The sequence below is a fragment of the Copadichromis virginalis genome, linkage group LG2 (assembly GCF_057382275.1).
Source record: "Copadichromis virginalis isolate Kocher_CV1m ecotype Utaka linkage group LG2, C_Virginalis_male_GT1.1, whole genome shotgun sequence".
Taxonomy (NCBI): Eukaryota; Metazoa; Chordata; class Actinopteri; order Cichliformes; family Cichlidae; genus Copadichromis; species Copadichromis virginalis.
This window is the reverse complement of record NC_140619.1, coordinates 32,075,208-32,094,043: the sequence shown is the minus strand read 5'-3', so window position 1 is coordinate 32,094,043 and position 18,836 is coordinate 32,075,208. Positions and strand designations below refer to the sequence as shown.

Here is an 18,836-nt window from a genome sequence, read left to right as displayed (position 1 = left end):
GAATAAAACGTAACAATATTGTGTTCCGCAGGATTATAGGATATAAGATTACATGTAAATAAGAATAAAGCCTCACTGGTTTGCATGAGAGTCATCAAAAGTGTGGGAAAACTGGATATATGAATACATAAATTAAGAATAAAAACAAAAATAACAAATCATTTCTTGCGTTTTTGATACTGACATCTGGTGTTTATGTGTCCTTTTCCTCCCCGTTCTCCAGCTGTTTCCGGCTCCATAGCTGAATGTTTTTACTGGTGAATCTTTTTGTTTGCGTGTAGTTGTTTACTTCTTTTATCATTCTCACTCTAATTCCAATTCTCTGGTCCTCTCAGTGAATAGTTATTGAAAGGGATCTCTTCCACTCCCTCCATCACCAGTACTACATTGGTGTGATACTGTGATACATTATTTGTGTTTTGTTTTACATTTTTTATATTGACGCTGAAATTTTCAAACAGACTAGAAATCTGATCAAAGGTGATGCTGTGCCTCAATTCACAACAAAGATCAACAGAACAGTGAGAGGAGAAAAAGGTGCATTAATGGTTGGATTAAAGTTGCATTTGCTTTCAACAAAAAATATAATCATCATCAACAACAACAAGAAAAAGAACAAACACAAATTAAAATGTGTTATCTTCATTCAAACACCTGAGCAGTTTACGCTGAAGCGTGATTCACTTTTCAGGCAGGTGTTTCTTTTTTAGTCATTAGGCTCTGATTGGTTAAGACTGCTCTCTGGCAGCATTTATAAGCCTTCACCTCAGTCAACTTTATTGCTGATAGCCTTCAGAATGATGACAACAGACTACTTCTTGGGGTATGTGGCAAGTGTATTTTAATTTCTGATCTTCTGGCCTATTATAGTTAATGATCTTTTACAAATGTTTTAGGGGTTCAGTCCTTGTCTTGCTGACTGTGCATATATGCAGCCTTCCTCTTGAGAAAGGTAGGTGAAACTTTTCCATATATACAAACTGTAGTGCTTAACTTCTATTAATGTTTCCTTCTCCCTCAGGCTATTATCCAGGCACTCCTTACCGGAGAGGTAACACAAACACTGCAGGTAATGTTGCCTTAAGCCAGGGTGGCCCTTATGCATACCCATCCTTTGTTGTTGTACCTTATAATGCTCAGTATGGAGGGGTTGCAGTGCAGCAGCCTGGTGTCTATCAATATGCTCCCCAGAGCGTGCCAGTATTATATACTGGCTCCAGTTCTTCTGGTCCTGCCCAGGCTGGAGGATACACGACTGGCTCCACACAGGGTGGAGGTGCTGTTCGACCTGCAGCTGGTAAATAATGGAATCTTTCATGATGCACTACAAACATTTATTGTGAACATTACCAGCAAGTGTTGTGTGGCTTTCTCTTTCAAAAGGTTCAAATGTTGGTGTTTCTACTGGAGGAAGCGGCGCAAATACTGGTGCTAATGTTGCCCTAAGCCAGGGAGGACCTTATCCATACCCCTCTGTAGCTGTGCCTTATAGTGCTCCATATGGAGGTGTTGCAGTGCAGCAGCCTGGTTTCTCACATGCTGCTCAAAGTGTGGCAGCACCATACACCGGCTCCAGTTACTCCGCTCCTGCTCAGGCAGGAGGAAGCACAGCTGGCTCTGCACAAACTGGAACAACTTCTCAACCTGCAGCTGGTACCTAGTGTGATGATGCAGTATAAATGCAATCATTAGGATCTCCTGACCCGAATCCTTGGTAACCTTGGCTTAAATTTTGCTGTTCTCAGAAATCAACTGGGCTGTCCCACCTCCCAAGCTCGGTGAGGAATCATCACCCAACCCTCAAAGCCTTGCCTCTGGCACAGCTGATGAGCCTGGTGCGCTTCTACCACCAGTACCTGCGTACCAACCAGGAGAGTTGTCCCACTATGAGAAGGCTGCTGAGGCTGGGGACTACCAGTCGGAGACAGAAGAACTAGGTCGCAGGACTGTCCCAGCTACGATGGACTCTTTTGCTGCTGCGGGTGGACTGGCATCCCCAGGCTTTGCCACAGGACAGTTTGGAATGGGTGGGCTGTGGGGTAGTCCGTATCCATCCTTTGACTTCTTGTTCCTGACTGGCCAGTACCCTGCGGGCACAGTCAGTCACTTCAGCCAGGACTACGAGCAGGGACGAGACTACTCTCACAGCACTCACTACCTGAAAGACCACCCCTACCCCGGCTTTGCACAGTCAGTGGGGGCTGTTGGAGCAGCTCAGAGCCTTCAGACTCCCAGCTTGTATGTGAGCAGTCCAGTGGTGGGAGGTTATTACCAGGTTGGAGCACAAATGGTACCCGCTTCTTCCTACACAGGTGTTTCGCAGGTATGTTTCCTAATGTCTAAATTTTACCACAACTGCATGTTGTAATTGTACTTACACTTCCCTCTTGTCTTTCAGATAAAATACTAGCTGAATCAAATCGGCTTACTGAACTGGGCAACACAATGAACTGGTGAATGACTCCATGTGATACAATAAACTTGGTTTTCAGTGTTTTGAAACAGTGACTTCAGTCTCCTCTGTAGTGAGTGGTAATGAAGCTTTACACCCACCCTCCCTTGCTACTCCGGCAAGGCTCTAGTGCCTGTTCATATGTCTGTGGATAAATGCCAATTGCTGTAGTCAGCCTTGGATACTTAATGGTTCAGTAGTCTATAGCTTCTAGTATATCTTCGGTCTCTGATACAAAAAGCAAGACCCTAGTGTAAGGCCCCAATGATTTCCAAACTTGGGCAGATTTAGGCAACTTTTTAAAACCCTGATCAACTAATTGGCATGATAAAGACAAGCTAATAATTCTAGGTATTTAATTTCCCACAGAAATTAAAGCACTTTAGATAACTAAGACATCTGTCATGTTGGGAGTGAGACTACACAGAATTCACTTTACTAGTTTGCCATACAGTAGTTCCTTTTCAGGTCTTAAAGTGAGGAAATGTAAAAAATCTATGGCATGTAACTGGCTTGCAAATTTCAGATTCTGTTGGCATAAAACATGAACATTTGTATTGCATGATGTTGCTGCATCTGAGTATAAACACTATAGGACAAGCCTGCTGCTTTATATTATGCTTCCCCCATGTGGCCAATAAATCAAGTTTTAATAACGCTCCTCTACACAAACTTGTAGCACAGATGAATGCTGTGATTTCTGTAACTAGCATGTCAAATGAACATGCAACAGTTTATCGTCAATGATTTGCAGACACTCCCACACAGGTGTTAACAGCATTTACAAATCCACAATCCTTTCTACTCTTGACTTTATGTCCTCAGCTCCATGTGAAAGACTAACAGCTATGCATTACAGCTCCACTTTTCACATTAACCACCATTTATGAAGTAACTGCAGGCCATATAAGACCAAAACAACGAAGACTATTTTGCTAATTTCTAGTTCCATCTTTATTTGTGGATTACTAGAGTAGCTTTGCATGATGCAGTTTAAAATCCTTATTTTTATTATAGTGGTCTTGGTGCACCTCTCAAGTTCATTTCCTGTCTGCAACAAGAAATTTCAGTTCCCTTCCCCCTCCCTTGAAATTAATTTCCTTTGGACTGGCTGCCTCTAGCATGCAAAAGCTTTGAACAGCGTTTGGGTGGGGCTTCTTCTGAACTCACAGCCATAGACGTGTGCCATGAGATGGCCATATCAATGATATCAGTTGTCATTGACATAATATGGAAATGAGCCACAACAAAAAACAGTTTGAGCACTGGCTCATAGAGATGACTTTCACACATAATGCCCTCAATATTTGAAACTTTGTAAATATTAAATATGATTATTCACCACTGTAACTGTAAATGAATGGTTTATTTTATTGGCACATAGACAGACTCTTTATTTTTAAGATTTGTGTTAAAGATCACCTTTTCAGCTCCACCAAGGCAGTTGTTTGCCTTGTCAGGTATCTCGGGCTCTGGAGGTATATGTTTTTGATTTGTGGTTTTTGTAGGGTTTGTTTGTTTACTTGTTTCTCACTTCAGTCCAACCCCCAGTCTTCTTTGTGTATCGTGTGTTGTCTGGGTTTTTCTTTGCTCTTCATTGCTGCGTCTCACTGTTCTGTAGCATCCTAGCTAGTCGTAGCAGGCGTCTATTTCTCTTGGATGTGTATTCCTGTTAAAAGGATGTTTGTCCTCCCTATTTTTGCCAAGTATTTTACCACATGGGATGATATGATCCCTGAGGTTATTGCTCTCATATTGTAGGGCTTACCTTACAAAGACTACCATGAGTCACTTGTTGTGAACTGCTGCTTCTGTCTGTATGCTGTTCAGAGCTAGCCAACAGCAAATGTAGGGTCTGGTTTTGGAGCTGTTCCTATATTAACTGAACTAAATTATTATAAGAGATCTTCCCTTTTCCCCATCCCCATGTGCTGCTCAAGAGCAGGGGTCGGTTAACCTTATTCTATTTCACCTATATTTTCATGTGAAAGTACTTTGTAACTGTAGTTGGTCTTAATCTGTTCTGAGGTACTATTATCTGCACTTGTGGCATGTGATGTTTCTTATAAGGGTCACTATGTTATAAAAATATATAGTAATTCATTTTAAGCAGTTTCATTGTTTATTGTTATTGTGACCAACAGCTGTACATTATTGAGATTTAAGCTCTGTTTATGAGAGATGGTTTTAGGACCTACATGAGACAAATTATTTTATTTCCCATTAAAGTGAATTTTAATTAAACTTCATTTTTATTGCACATTTCTTCCTAACAAATGTATAATGTTGCTGAAATGTCCAAAAAGCTAGAAGTCTAATAAGGGTCGTATTGGCTCAGTGTTCGCACATCTCACAGAAAAGGTCAACAGAACAGTGAGAGATGAACTGTCACTGATGATTAGCATAAAACTGCTTAGATTTCCACAAAAATGGAATCATCTATCCAAATAACAAAAACAAATGCAAATGAACCCTTGTTATTTTTCAGAATTTGACGTCTACACCATCTGAGATTGTTGTAGGGTAGTCAGCAGCTCCTCGCACCTAACAGGTGTAACTATGAAGTGAGAATAATGAGTCTGCAAGCAGGTCGATCTCAAAGCTTTACACGTCACAGACGTGGCTCTGTTTTTACCTGGGAAATCACTGCGGTAACTTATACTGAACGCTTAACCTGGTTAAGCCAGGTTATGTAGACAGTTTCCATCTAAAAGTGTTACGTCTCCACTGATTCCTTTATTTACAGCATGTTTAAGTGCCCTAAAGACTGTTGGCTAAATATGTTTTATATGTGCACACTGTTAAGCTGTACCTTTAGTACCTTATAAACACCATGAATAAAACCCAGCTGTAGTTACAGCAGCACAAATGCACATCACATTATCACTGGGATGTGACATGTGATGCACAAAATGTATAAATGCTTTTATACTTGTACTTTATACTATGCATTTCTGCCACATGAATCACTTGTATTATTTGCATCAGTGTTGCATTTTAAATCTTTATTTTTCATACTATTTCTAGATTTTACCATCATTTTATTTTCATCATCTGATAATGTCTCTGATTGGACTCATTGTCTTCATATAGGAATTGTTGATTGTTGAAGCCCAGTTGATAGCCACCTTTATGATACTCCTTATCTTTGACTCAAGCTTGAGTCACCTTTCCAGCAGGTGTATTCCATTACTTCTTTAAGCTCTGATTGGTTAAGACTGCTTTCTCGCAGCATTTTTAACCCTTCACCTTTTGTTCTACTGGTTGCCTTCAGAATGATGACTGCAAGCCTCTCACTGGGGTATGTGGCAGGTGTAGTTGGCTTTCTCTTTTTACACAACTGACTACTTTTTGTAGGCACGTGATTGATATTTTCAAATGGTTTCAGGGGTTCCCTTTTTGTCTTGCTGGTTGTGGATATATGCAGCCTTCCTCTTGAGAAAGGTAGGTGAAACATTCCTAAACATACAAAACTTTGTGATAAATCTTCATTAATTTCAGTTCTTTCTCACCCAGGCTCTAATCCCAGCACTCAATACAGGATAACTAATGTAAACACTGCAGATAATCTTGCCTCAAACCCAAGAGGAACTTTAGCCAATTTAACTCCTGGACTTGTTCCCTACAGCCCTCAATACAGAGGGGTTCTAGTCCCAGCATATGTCAGCTCCAGTGTTTCTCAACCTACTCAGGCTGGTGGATACACAGCTGGCTCTACATTAACTGGGGGTACTGTTCAGCCTGCAGCTTATAACCAGTGAAATATTTCGTGAGTTTAAATGTGCATTGCTCTCATTACAAAAAGGCATTCTGCTTTCTCCTAGATTTAAATGTTGGTGCTTCCCCCGGTAGCAGTAACACTGCAGGTAATGTTGCCTTGACTCGTGGAGGACCTTATGCATACCCATCCTCTGTGGTTGTACCTTACAATACTCTGTATGGAGGGGTTGCAGTGCAGCAGCCTGGTGTCTATCAATATGCTCCCCAGAGCGTGCCAGTATTATATACTGGCTCCAGTTCTTCTGGTCCTGCCCAGGCTGGAGGATACACGACTGGCTCCACACAGGGTGGAGGTGCTGCTCGACCTGCAGCTGGTAAATAATGGAATCTTTCATGATGCACTACAAACATTTATTGTGAACATTACCAGCAAGTGTTGTGTGGCTTTCTCTTTCAAAAGGTTCAAATGTTGGTGTTTCTACTGGAGGAAGCAGCGCAAATACTGGTGCTAATGTTGCCCTAAGCCAGGGAGGACCTTATCCATACCCCTCTGTAGCTGTGCCTTATAGTGCTCCATATGGAGGTGTTGCAGTGCAGCAGCCTGGTTTCTCACATGCTGCTCAAAGTGTGGCAGCACCATACACCGGCTCCAGTTACTCCGCTCCTGCTCAGGCAGGAGGAAGCACAGCTGGCTCTGCACAAACTGGAGCAACTTCTCAACCTGCAGCTGGTACCTAGTGTGATGATGCAGTATAAATGCAATCATTAGGATCTCCTGACCCGAATCCTTGGTAACCTTGGCTTAAATTTTGCTTTCCTTAGAAATCAACTGGGCTATCCCACCTCCCAAGCTCGGTGAGGAATCATCACCCAACCCTCAAAGCCTTGCCTCTGGCACAGCTGATGAGCCTGGTGCGCTTCTACCACCAGTACCTGCGTACCAACCAGGAGAGTTGTCCCACTATGAGAAGGCTGCTGAGGCTGGGGACTACCAGTCGGAGACAGAAGAACTAGGTCGCAGGACTGTCCCAGCTACGATGGACTCTTTTGCTGCTGCGGGTGGACTGGCATCCCCAGGCTTTGCCACAGGACAGTTTGGAATGGGTGGGCTGTGGGGTAGTCCGTATCCATCCTTTGACTTCTTGTTCCTGACTGGCCAGTACCCTGCGGGCACAGTCGGTCACTTCAGCCAGGACTACGAGCAGGGACGAGACTACTCTCACAGCACTCACTACCTGAAAGACCACCCCTACCCCGGCTTTGCACAGTCAGTGGGGGCTGTTGGAGCAGCTCAGAGCCTTCAGACTCCCAGCTTGTATGTGAGCAGTCCAGTGGTGGGAGGTTATTACCAGGTTGGAGCACAAACAGTACCTGCTCCTTCCTACACAGGTGTTACGCAGGTATGTTTCCTAAAATGCCTACATGTCACAATCTGCATATTGTAACTGTACTAACTCTTTCCCTCTTTCCTTCCAGATAAAATACTAGCTGAATCTCAAAGGCATGAGCACAAGTTTAATCAATAAAGTCTTATGAAATACTCCTGGTCACTTTTCTTATTAGTGGTGGTGCGGGAACGACTAAGGTTGTAGAAATTGCATGTAATGTAACTACTGGGCTCAATTTATGATCTGTTAAAAGACCGAATGCGCGCCTGAATTTAGACCTGCCCATGTGGGGTTTATGACCTTAAGGGAACTACTTGGGTTTTCTGTTGGCAACCTGTAGTGACCCATAAGTGGACAGTCCCACTTATGGCCTGGTATAAGCAAGTTTACCCTGCTCAGGCTGTCAAGAAGGGCATCCAGTTTTGTAAGTTGATCTATATGTTAAGGTGGATCTCACACTGGCAGTAACCTATATACGCTTTCAAGTATTTAACATAAAAATACTGGAAGGGTTTACTTTCCCTGGTGGGAATTGCAAAAAATGTGGACACACAAGCAGTACAAGGGAATCACTTGGAAACCTTTCACCTAAGCTACAGACAATAATTTGAATCCTCCACATATGTACAGATTCTGAAATCTACTAGATTATAGGAGGGTAACTATAAATAGCTGAACTCCCCCTCCCTTTGCCACATGGCTCCTTCTTTCACAAACATCCAGGTTACATTAGATGAAGAGCTGTGATTTGAGTCGTGATGTACAAGGTGTTGACAGGAGAACTGCAGTGAGTTTAGAGCGAAATGATACATGGACCATTTGATTCCACTCAAGAAAGAAAGCCTACTCTAAGGGAAATTATGTACATTCACTAAGAAAAGGCCCTCAAAAGTCACATTTGGGTTTCAGGGCTGAAAATTTTATTGTCAAGTACATTAATTTTTTTCAAAAAAATAAAATAAGTGTGTGTAATTTCTTAAAAAAATATTTAGGTGGATTTTATTGCTTTGAACAGAGCTGAGATAGACCACTCACGCGGATTTGTGTTTCATGTTTCCTTTTCTTGACCTTTTGCTATAAGTATAAGTTTCCCAAATGTTGAACTGTTGCTTTTAATTTTATTAATTTAAGCATCCCAACAGTACAGTACTCTAAATCACCACACTTTACAGTAAGAGCTTATAAACGGGACAGGTGGTAGCTAAATTGTGTCTATATTTTGCCAAAAGAGAGAAGGCATATTTAATGGTTTCAGTGCTTATGTATATGTGTGTGTGTACAACCATGGTTTCCACAGCAGACGCAGCTGTCCGGCCTGGAGGACTGAGCCTATGTCACTGTAACTCTATTTCGGGAACCTGTGTTGTCCAAAAGGTCAGATAAAGAAGCACAGGAATCCTTACAAAGCAGAGGGCGGGGGTGTCGGGTGAAGGCGGATATTCACAAACCAACACACACACACATACGTGTTAAAACTCAGGACAGTGTTGCTGAGAAGGGGAGAAAGGCAGACAGGAGTAGTGGGACACAGAGACATTAAGAGGGGCTTTCACCTTTGACTGAATTAAAACGTTAGTGTACCAAAGTCTGATCTGACCTCTAATCCAGCTGATACACACACATTTATGGACACCATGGATGGAGAATCACCCAAACAGGACACATTCGATTCCACGGAATCAACCAATCCCACTGACACCAACAACAACAGCAACCAGGTCTGTATCATTTATTTATTTATTTAACATGTTCATTAACATTTTCACATTCACCCACAATGACTGTCCATCATGTTCTGTACTGGGAAAAAGCAGTGAGAGTGTTCGTGGCTGTAGCAGGTGCTGTGTTGGGACAGCAGAGCGGGAGAAGGGGTTGTTGGCTGCATTTGCTACACCTGTTCTTACTACTGGCTGAAGAATGACACATACACACGTAAATACACACTCACACAAGTTATGCAAAGTAGTGCACATGACACACACTAAGCCACACATACAACGTTGGAGTTTCCTTTTCCCACTGATGAGTCACTGCTGTGATGCCTGACCTGGTGTGTCATTAATAAACAGGGTACATGGGCCTATTTAATCATGAGGAAATAATAATGTATGCATTACATTTTTTTTGTATGAAGATTTTTAACATATGATGTGAGATCATTGGTTTTAAAACTGTAAAAGGCCAATTTTCCCCTTGAAAGTTCCAACTCTGAGGTGTATATTTATAATACTCAACAAATCCCAGAGCTCCAGGTCTCACATTACAAGGACTGTGTTATCCCTCGAGTAACTTGTGGAAAGTCCACTTTATTTATACAGCAGCTTTCATGTAAACAGCTCAAACGTTTCACATAGCAAGACCAAGAACTGAAGAACACAGAAAAATCACAAAGAATAATTTTAAAAATACAAATCAGAGTTAATGAAAGAAATACCTAAAAAAAAATACAACACACAGCAAATGAACTAATGGCTCGCATTACAAATCTGAAATAAATAAAATAAAAAACACAATAAACTTTTGTTCATTCTTCATACATTTTTTCATGAAAGAAACAGAAAAAATCCTCTTTACAAGACTGAAAAGAAGAAGATAGTTATCAGAGATGTAAATAACTGAAAGAAAAGAGGAAGACTATCCTCTGAGTCATGCTGAAAAGAAAACATGTGATGTAGTGCCCCCACAGAGAAATGACTATGAAGAAGCTTTTCCCTTCTTCACAAGGGGTCACCACAGCGGGTAAATCTGGATCTCTGATCTGGCAAAATTCTATATGGGATACCCTTCTTCACCCAAACCCAGGGAAAGGAAATAGCAAAGAAAATTACTGTGTAACCTACACTGTTACTTATACTGAATACTCCACCTTAAACTCCACTTTGTCTTGATGCCTTGGTATAAGGCTAGAATTTAGAAGTGATAGAACTATTGTCACAGACATGTATTACGAGTGTTTGTCACATATTTATTTTTGCACAGGCCGGCGAGCCAGAGGTGGAGAATAAAGACTTGGGGGAAGGAGCAGAAGGTCAGAGGGTAATGGAGACTGAGGATAAGGCTGAGGAAGATACTGTATCAGAAGAGGCAGAAAAGGAGACGTCAGGAGACACAAAGAAACCTCAGACTGTGTCACAGTCTGGTGAAGATGATACTGAAGCAGCTGCACAAGATAAGGAGAAAGCATCTACTGGTGCTGAGGTGAAGGATTCTGAACGTGAAGGAAAAGATAAAGAGGAGGATGCAGAAGAAACCGAGAAAGGAGGGCAAGTGGCAGAGATCCAGAGTAGTGAGACTGGAAAAGATGGAGAGGACATGAAGGACAAAGAGAAAGAGAAAAAGGAAATAGGTAAAGATGTGAAAGAACAAGAGGCAGAGAAGAAAAAACAAGTGACAGAGGAAGATGCAGAGCCAAAGGACAAAGGAAAGACAAAAGAAGCAGAAAAGCAGGCAAAGCCCAAAAGAAAGAGTGGTCCCCCCTCCTCTTCTCTCTCTCGACCAAGACCCTCTGCACGCTCCATAAGAGCGTCTGCTAAAAACGACATCATCGCCAAGTTCCAGAAGGGCGCACCAGAGTGAGTAACTACATGATGCTTAGTACCTCAAATTAGAGTGTGACAGTTAAAAATGTTCCTCAAGTGGTTAAATCAGAAACTGTGTTGCAACACTGCTAGGACACCAATACCTCGCAACTTCAAGATTCAGAAGTCATCTGCTGCTGTGGCTACAGGAGCTTCAATCAAACAGAAGATACTTCAGTGGTGTCGCAACAAGACTCGGAACTACGAGGTGAGCTCAGCGTTAAATCTTTATCTAATGCGACACATCCGCATTCTAGATCCAGAGATAAAAGAAGACCTAATTTAAGATGCTCTTCCCATGTGTCTGTCTCTTGCATTTTTTAGGGCATCAACATAGAAAACTTCTCGTCATCCTGGTGCAATGGGATGGCATTCTGCGCTCTGATTCATCGTTTCTTTCCAGATGCTTTTGAATACAGCTCACTGAAGCCAGAGGAGAGGGAGAAAAACTTCACTCTGGCCTTCAAAACGGCAGAGTATGGATTTCTTCATTCTTTCTTCTCTCAGTTCAGTTCAGCTAAGACTGAATAACACAATTACAATATTTAAGAGTCGGAACTTTACATGCAGAACATAATATAACAAGGTCACGGTGAATAATACAAAAGGAGAACTGCTGTGAAAAGAATGTAACTAAAATAAAATTCTGCATGTTGGCTGTCCAAAAAAGAAAGTTTCAGGAAAACAATGTATGGAATGACACTGTTAATGTAAATGCACCTGGTTAGAAATCTCTTATTCATATTACTATGAATGACTGCCACCTTGTCACCTCAACTTTATCCTTTCCCCTCCTTTGTGTATCCCTGACAGGTCCTTGGCTGACTGCTGCCCTCTGCTGGAAGTGAGTGACATGCTCATGATGGGTAACAACCCAGACCCAATGTGTGTGTTCACATATGTCCAGTCCCTGTGCCACAGCCTCTCCAAAATAGAGAAAGAAAGGAAGGACAAAGAGAAGGGGGAGAAAGAGAAGGCTGGTAACGAGGAGGAAGAGAAGGACAAAGGAGATGATGCAGCAGGAGAGGTGTCGCCAGAGAAAGATGAGGAAGAGTCTGCTGAGAACGAGACGATGAGCAGTCAGGAGGATAAACCAGTAGACGGTACAGAGATGGGGGGCACTAATGAGGAAGGGAGTCCATCAAAGAGCTGTGTGGTGGAGGAAGGTCAGAGTTCATCAGTCGAGGCAGAGTCTTAGACAGACACTGGCAAACACAAAGACTGAAAAGACCAAAAAGATTGTTTATGGTACTACAAGGAGCAAGTCTTAGTCTGGCATTGTTGGACTGACTACTGTCGGAGTAATGAGGTACAACAAAAAAATCACTCAAAACTAAAATACTTGTGATGATGATGTCTCGTAGTTACAGCGTGTTTGAAAATGTACTTCTGTGTGTGTTTTTTCCATTTACAGATATGCTGTTTTTTATGTTGTTCTGAGCACGAAAAGCAAGAAATTGCTGTGTATCTATGAAAAAATAACAATGAAACAAAGATCTTGTGAATTAAAAAGCTGCTTGTGCAATAAGAAAACCTTGAGAGAGTGTGTGCCGTATTTACTTTTTTCATAATACACATGAAAAGGTTAAACTATTTCTGGTCAGATGTTAAAATTTTGAGTTGTTCCAGATTGTTACTGTGAACAAGGTAACAGTGGGGAGGGGGTTATGACACTGTGAAAGATTGTGCGGGCAAATGTTCAGGGTTTTCAGGCAGACAAAAGATGCTACAAGAGCTGTGAAAAGCTTCCAAAAGAAAAGTTGGTCTGCTAATGCAATTTATAACACTATCCTCCATTAAATTGAATGTAAACAACACCCCAAAGCAGGTTTCTCTGGGCCAGAGCTTATTTAAGAGGGCCAGAGACCAAGTGTAGGTCTATCCAATTCAAATTTAATATTGATTTTGTTAATCGTAGATCCCCCACATCCCCCAAACTAAAGCGGAAAGCGAACAGCTATCATTACTCCTGTGATGGTACTGGGGAAACATTAATCTATATAGATGAGGTAACTCCCCCTCACATGTGAAGTCATCATTATGTTTAAATATGTGGAGAGACATGTTCTTTCCTGGAAGGCCTTTTAAAAATGTAAACCCATTGAAACAATTCGCTGTATCGAAACAAACTAATACCACAAAGCCAACTGTTGAGCAACTAAAACTATATCAACCAAGAATTGCCTTCAAAACTACAGAAATTGGTTTCTTCAAACAAACATCATCACCAGCCAAGCATCACCCCCCAGTGTCCCTGCTTTCTGGGTATTACGGTAATCAGCATCATGCTACCAGGAAGGCCATTGTGTTGTCTCTTTTGTTAAGCTAACCTACTGACCGTGTTGCGCCCTTTTTTCAACACAAATCTCGGTGGCAGCAAAGTGAAACATGTCCACAAACATGCCACCGGGGAGCCTGAATCTGGAGTCACAGCTTTTGTCCATTATGGACGTGCTGGTGAAAGCGGCGGTGGCAGAAATCAGCCAGCTGTTCTCGGAGAGCTCGGCGTCTCTCCGTCTGCATTTAACCCAGAGCTTGAAGGAAAACGAAAACCTGAGGACGAGGATGAAGGTTATGAGGAGTGAGCTCTTCTCCCTCAGGCTACAAACCAGAACTAATCGACCAGCGAGCCGCTTTTCTCCCATCAGAGGAAACATAACCAAACCACGAGCTAAGCCACAAGGTAACGATACTTTCACTTTAAAAGTACTTCATACTCGAGTAACAAATAACATTCCGCCCCCGCCATTTATATAATTAACTATTAAATACCCACCGCTAGTTACTTCAAACTAATAACGTATAAAACAGCTGTTTTAGCTAGTTTAACGAGTTGATTATGAAAATGCAGATGTGCGGAGTAGTATCGCGCATCAGACACAGCTGGCCCTGGTCATGTGACACAGATAACAGAACCAGCGGGTTTTTTATTGTGGTGATAAAAGTTTATTCGGCTTATTAAATGTGAATTCACTCACTTACTTAAACTTAATAATGGTCAGCTAAACCGAAACATAAATAAATAAACAAATACACAAATAAATAAAGACACATTTCGATACGCTCATTCAAAGCCTCAGTCTAAAATAATTGTTAAGTGGAATTTCCGCTTAAAGTATGTGATGCTGAATTATAACAAGTCCAACCTCAACTCAGAACATGTGTCTGTCCCTTTAAATACATTTAGTCTTCACCACAATCAACCCATAAAGAATCAAAGACTCAGGTACACAGGTTATTTATGGACATATTCTATGTTATCATAAATCACTAATACGATGAATTAAAAATCAATGTATATTATGGTTTTATATTTTTACAAATGCTTTATATACTTATTTATATACATATATATATTTAATGGTATACCTTGTGTTGTGTGTGTGTGTGTGTGGGGGGGGGAGTTGTGTGTGTGTGTTTCTTGTCTTGTTTTTATGGACATGTAGTCTGCCAATAAAGATTGAATTGAATTGAATTGAATTGAATGTCTTACATGATCTTTCATATTACATTTCCTTTATAGACATTTTTTTTAAAGGAAAAGTAATGTTTTGTCACTTTTATTGTGTTCACTGTCAGGTAATTGAGTGGCGTAAACCACAGAGACCGTAGAGAAATGCCATTAATTCCCTGAGTTTTAAGTTCCATATCATATTTGGTGTCGACATGTCAACTTGTTTTTTTTGCAGACACAGAACATAAACAGATTTCCCTAACATTTGTTATCTCTCATTAATTGACTCTTTTACTCTCTGCATGAATCTGAGGGTTGATTAATAGCATACCGACTTTATATCAAGCTTAAAGTCAGAGCTGTCTGTGTCTCAAAAGTGTCTGAATTGCTTAATTAATAATTTTCTGCAGCATTAATCCTTTTCTTAGTTTACAGTTTTATTTTTTATGCAATTCACTTCAATTTTGAATTCAGTCTTATGTGCATAGCTCCAAATCACAGCAACTGTGAGCTCAAGGCACTTAATTAATGTCTTTTTTATCACTATTTTATCATCATCCTCTGACAAGACCTTTGACTGGAGTAGGCGACACTCATAGGGATCATTTTGTGCAAAGAGGAATCATATGACATGTGAAACACTCGTTTTTCTGTGAGCGCACACAGAGCCTGCTTTTGTGATGCTTGTTATCTCCGCTGGGGGTATTAGGTGTTATTGAGCCAGCTAATGCAAAGAAAACCTGGCTGTGTTGAACTTCCTTCATTTTATTCCTGTCAGCTCGTTTCAGCAAACACATGTGACACCAACAGGGAAGTTGCCTCCCCCCCGTCTATTCTTGACTCTTAAAATCTTTCGTTTTCAGCTCATATAAATACTGATACCAACAGATGAACAAATAGCTAACTGAAAGTAAATCAAATATTTAATAAAAATATGGAGGACTTGTCCATATTTGGTATTACAAACTGTGCAGTAAGGCTTTGGTGCAAATATTTGTTGAGACCAGGATGTCTAAATGACTGTGACTCACCTCTTCAAAAGTACTGTGTTTAGTTCAGGTTTTGATCAATCTTGAGGTAAAAGTAACACAGAAACTAGTTATAAAAACTAACCATTTTCTGAAATCAAACCAAACTGAACTGAGGGTATAAACTCAAAAAAGAAATAATATTAGAAATATTAAAAAATGATCAGCTGTAATATCTCTGGGCTGCACAATATGAGGAACCTGCATAGTGCTGCAAAATTGTTCTGTATTTTAAAGACTTTAAAAGCTTACAGTTTCTTCTGCTTATCTAGTTCAGGGTTGCAGGGAAAACTTTTACATTTAGACTGTAGGTGTGACAATGAATCTAATCTCTGGACTGTGGGTGAAAACTAGAGTACCTGTAAAGAACCCACGCAGAAAGAACACACAAACTCCACATAGTCTGAATTCAAAGCAGGATCGTCTTGCTGTGAGATGACAATGCTGACCACTGCACCACCAGGCCTGTCACACTCTATAAGTGTCAGCGAATAAAAATGCTTTGAAGCGTGCATATTCAGTGTGGCTCTGTAGTTCAGTGATTTATACATTCACTAGCATTGCAGTTAACATTGCTTTAAATAAAACTAACCACCACAAGTCTTTCCTGGGTGGTGCAACAGTACAGCTAATAAAACAGTTGTGGGTTTGAGGACAGTAAAGGTATGATTGTTGCTCTTCTGTGACTACATCAACACCATCTGTGGTCACAGTTATTTAAGTTACCCTCAAAGTAGTAGGGTCCTGGGTTCAAATCTGTGCTTATCTGGGGACAGGACACTCTCGCAAAAGACATTCTTAATCTAAGGAGTTTCACTTCCTGGTTAAATAAAGATTAATGAATAATAAAAATGTATTTTCCTTTTCTTCTTCAGTTCTCATCAAATCACAAGTGGCTCAAAAGGCGGGTGGGGAAGCTGCTTCTATCGTCCTGCAGTCGGAGAAAAAGACCACCTCCTCAGCAGCTCAAGTGCAGGTACATGCAGTCCATAAATGAATAGCAGTAGCTCTGTTTGAAATCTAGTTTGCTCATGCATAGCTGTCCTTAATGTGCTAGTGTGCAGATGTGGAGAGTCCAGATGTCATTCTAATCAAAGATGAGGATGATGTGGGTGGATGTGGGCCAGATGTTGGTGGTGAGTAGGATTTTTAAGTGAGCTTAAAGGGCTGATTAATTATTATTTTTATTTGTATTTTATGTCTTTACTTGTCATCACTACAGCTCACAGATTCTAAAAGCCTAGATTGTCTATCTTCTATCTTAGGGCTGAAAAACAATTATACCAGGCAAGCCGAGAATAGGAGGAAGAAAGTAGATCAGACGTCAAGCATCTGATAGAAAGTCTCTCTTTCTAAATTACACACAAGCAGTTCCTCATTGATGAGTGCTGAGTAAGACTGGCCTAAGCGCTTCTGTTTCATAGTGGCCTTTAAAGATGCTATTCTCTGTCTTTTCAGATCAGGGTGACTTTAGAAACCACAGTCTGCAGGGCGGTGTTGCAACAGGAGCTCAGAATTTTGAGCCAGCTGGTTCCTCTTGCTCGACAGGTGATAACGAGGAGCTGAGAATCGTGTGCGTTCACGGCCGAGGCGAAGGGCCTCTACAGGATGAAAGTGACACCCTCTTCTCTGCGTCTGAGCTTCAGGCTTTTAGCTCTCTGTCTGACCACAACGTCGGCCACGACAACCTCCTGAATTTCACCACTGGCGCAAGTGACAGAGCTCCAATGAGAGTCACACAGGATAACAGTGCCGGACTGGTGAGAAACAACCAACTTGAAAGAAATAATTCCACACAAATGGCTCCGACAGCATTGAACCCTGGATTGAAATCGCCACTAGTAGTAACTGAGGGTCAAGTGGGGCACCCCAGCCACATGAGCCAGTTCCCACAGCAGCAGAACGTCTTCCCTCACACCGCCAACAAATCCCTGGACTGCAACTTCTGTGGCGAGCGCTTCCACAGCCGCGAAGACCTCATCGTACATCGCGCGAGTCACACCGGGGAGTCTCCGGTCCCTTGCTCTCTGTGCGGCAAGTCGTTTGTCAACAAGACCACACTTAGCATCCACATGCGCATTCACACGGGCGAGAAGCCGTACGCATGTGCGCAATGTGGAAAACGCTTCACGCAGAACGGCAGTCTGAAGATCCACCTGCGGACACACTCCGGAGAGAAGCCGTACACCTGCAGTCAGTGCACAGCCAGTTTCAACAACCCCAGCAACCTTCGCAGACACATGATCACACACACCAACGGGGCGCTCTGACCCCAACGAACTAGAAAGACTTGATAGACTTTGCAGTTTAGAAGCACTTTTACTGTCATTTGTGCCACAGTGTAAAACTGTTTTGGATCACGCGCACTTGTAGATTCCAGATACGCTGACACAAACGCTGTTCAGATTTTTTAACTATAGGAAAACCGGCTTTCTATTCTCGAGCGTGCACAACAGATCCTCAAATGAAGACACTGAAATAAAGAACCATGTCACAGTTAGCAGTGGGTGACTGTGGATTACTTCTGTTTTGGTCTATGTTATTTCAAAATGGGATATCAATTATCATTTAAAGCTTGGACCACAAAATAATTGCCAGAAAATGTTTAATGAAATTATTGAACATTCGGACAAGTTTTTAAAAATAATATTTGAATACTAATTTGCATATATGAGTTTAACTTTGTTTCATATTTGCTCGTTTTTTGCGTTAGTACCTTAAAAATGTCATGCGCAATTTATTTAGGTTTGTCAGGGGGAAGATTACACTAGAAATCTCAGAAATTGCTGTCAAATATGATACGCTACGCATTAAGGGGTTAAAGTCTATTTTATAGCAGACTTCTGTATCGATAAAGTACCACGACAAGACTGTTTGTGGCCAGATTTGAGCATTTCTGAATTTTATTTATGCACCACATTTAATACAGTGTTATAAAGCATTCCAGCTCAATGATTTGCCCACTGCAGCAAACTGATATATATTAAATTAATGTTTTCTGACCCCAGACTCTGTTCTAGGAAGCACGTTCAGCATACTCAGGTTATTCCCTTTATCTGGATTCACTTATTCTAACACTAGTAATCAGGATAAGCAGTCACATGAAGCTGGCTATCAGCTGGCTAACTTAGGGTTTCCTCTCTGTGTTCATATCAAAGAGGTGGCGTTGGCAGAATCTGACCAATTACAAAGATGGATAAGTGACAGCAGAGTGGC

The 18,836-nt window shown here is 41.4% G+C and overlaps 3 protein-coding genes across 4 annotated transcripts; all 3 read left to right on the top strand.

Moving 5' to 3' along the window:
- Positions 1-797: 797 nt before the first annotated feature.
- Positions 798-7,617, top strand: LOC146717732 (uncharacterized). Its single transcript, XM_085467256.1, has 10 exons — positions 798-823; positions 897-952; positions 1,022-1,297; positions 1,384-1,653; positions 1,746-2,323; positions 5,611-5,753; positions 5,841-5,896; positions 6,277-6,546; positions 6,633-6,902; positions 6,995-7,617. The coding sequence occupies exons 1-10, from the start codon at positions 798-800 to the stop codon at positions 7,615-7,617; spliced, it is 2,568 nt and encodes an 855-aa protein (XP_085323382.1).
- Positions 7,618-9,006: 1,389 nt separating this feature from the next.
- smtnl1 (smoothelin-like 1) lies at positions 9,007-12,677 on the top strand. 2 transcript variants are annotated; one of them, XM_085430239.1, is made up of 5 exons: positions 9,007-9,278; positions 10,540-11,132; positions 11,232-11,346; positions 11,463-11,614; positions 11,952-12,677. In XM_085430239.1, exons 1-5 carry the CDS (start codon positions 9,186-9,188, stop codon positions 12,334-12,336), a joined length of 1,338 nt encoding a protein of 445 aa, XP_085286365.1. In that variant the 5' UTR covers positions 9,007-9,185; the 3' UTR covers positions 12,337-12,677. The 2 variants fall into 2 exon arrangements, with proteins under 2 accessions (XP_085286365.1, XP_085286374.1); XM_085430248.1 differs by lacking the exon at positions 9,007-9,278 and adding an exon at positions 9,376-9,492.
- Positions 12,678-13,422: 745 nt separating this feature from the next.
- On the top strand, positions 13,423-18,141 carry LOC146717730 (uncharacterized). Its single transcript, XM_085430228.1, has 4 exons — positions 13,423-13,821; positions 16,496-16,596; positions 16,678-16,756; positions 17,079-18,141. Exons 1-4 carry the CDS (start codon positions 13,527-13,529, stop codon positions 17,888-17,890), a joined length of 1,287 nt encoding a protein of 428 aa, XP_085286354.1. The 5' UTR covers positions 13,423-13,526; the 3' UTR covers positions 17,891-18,141.
- Positions 18,142-18,836: the final 695 nt, after the last annotated feature.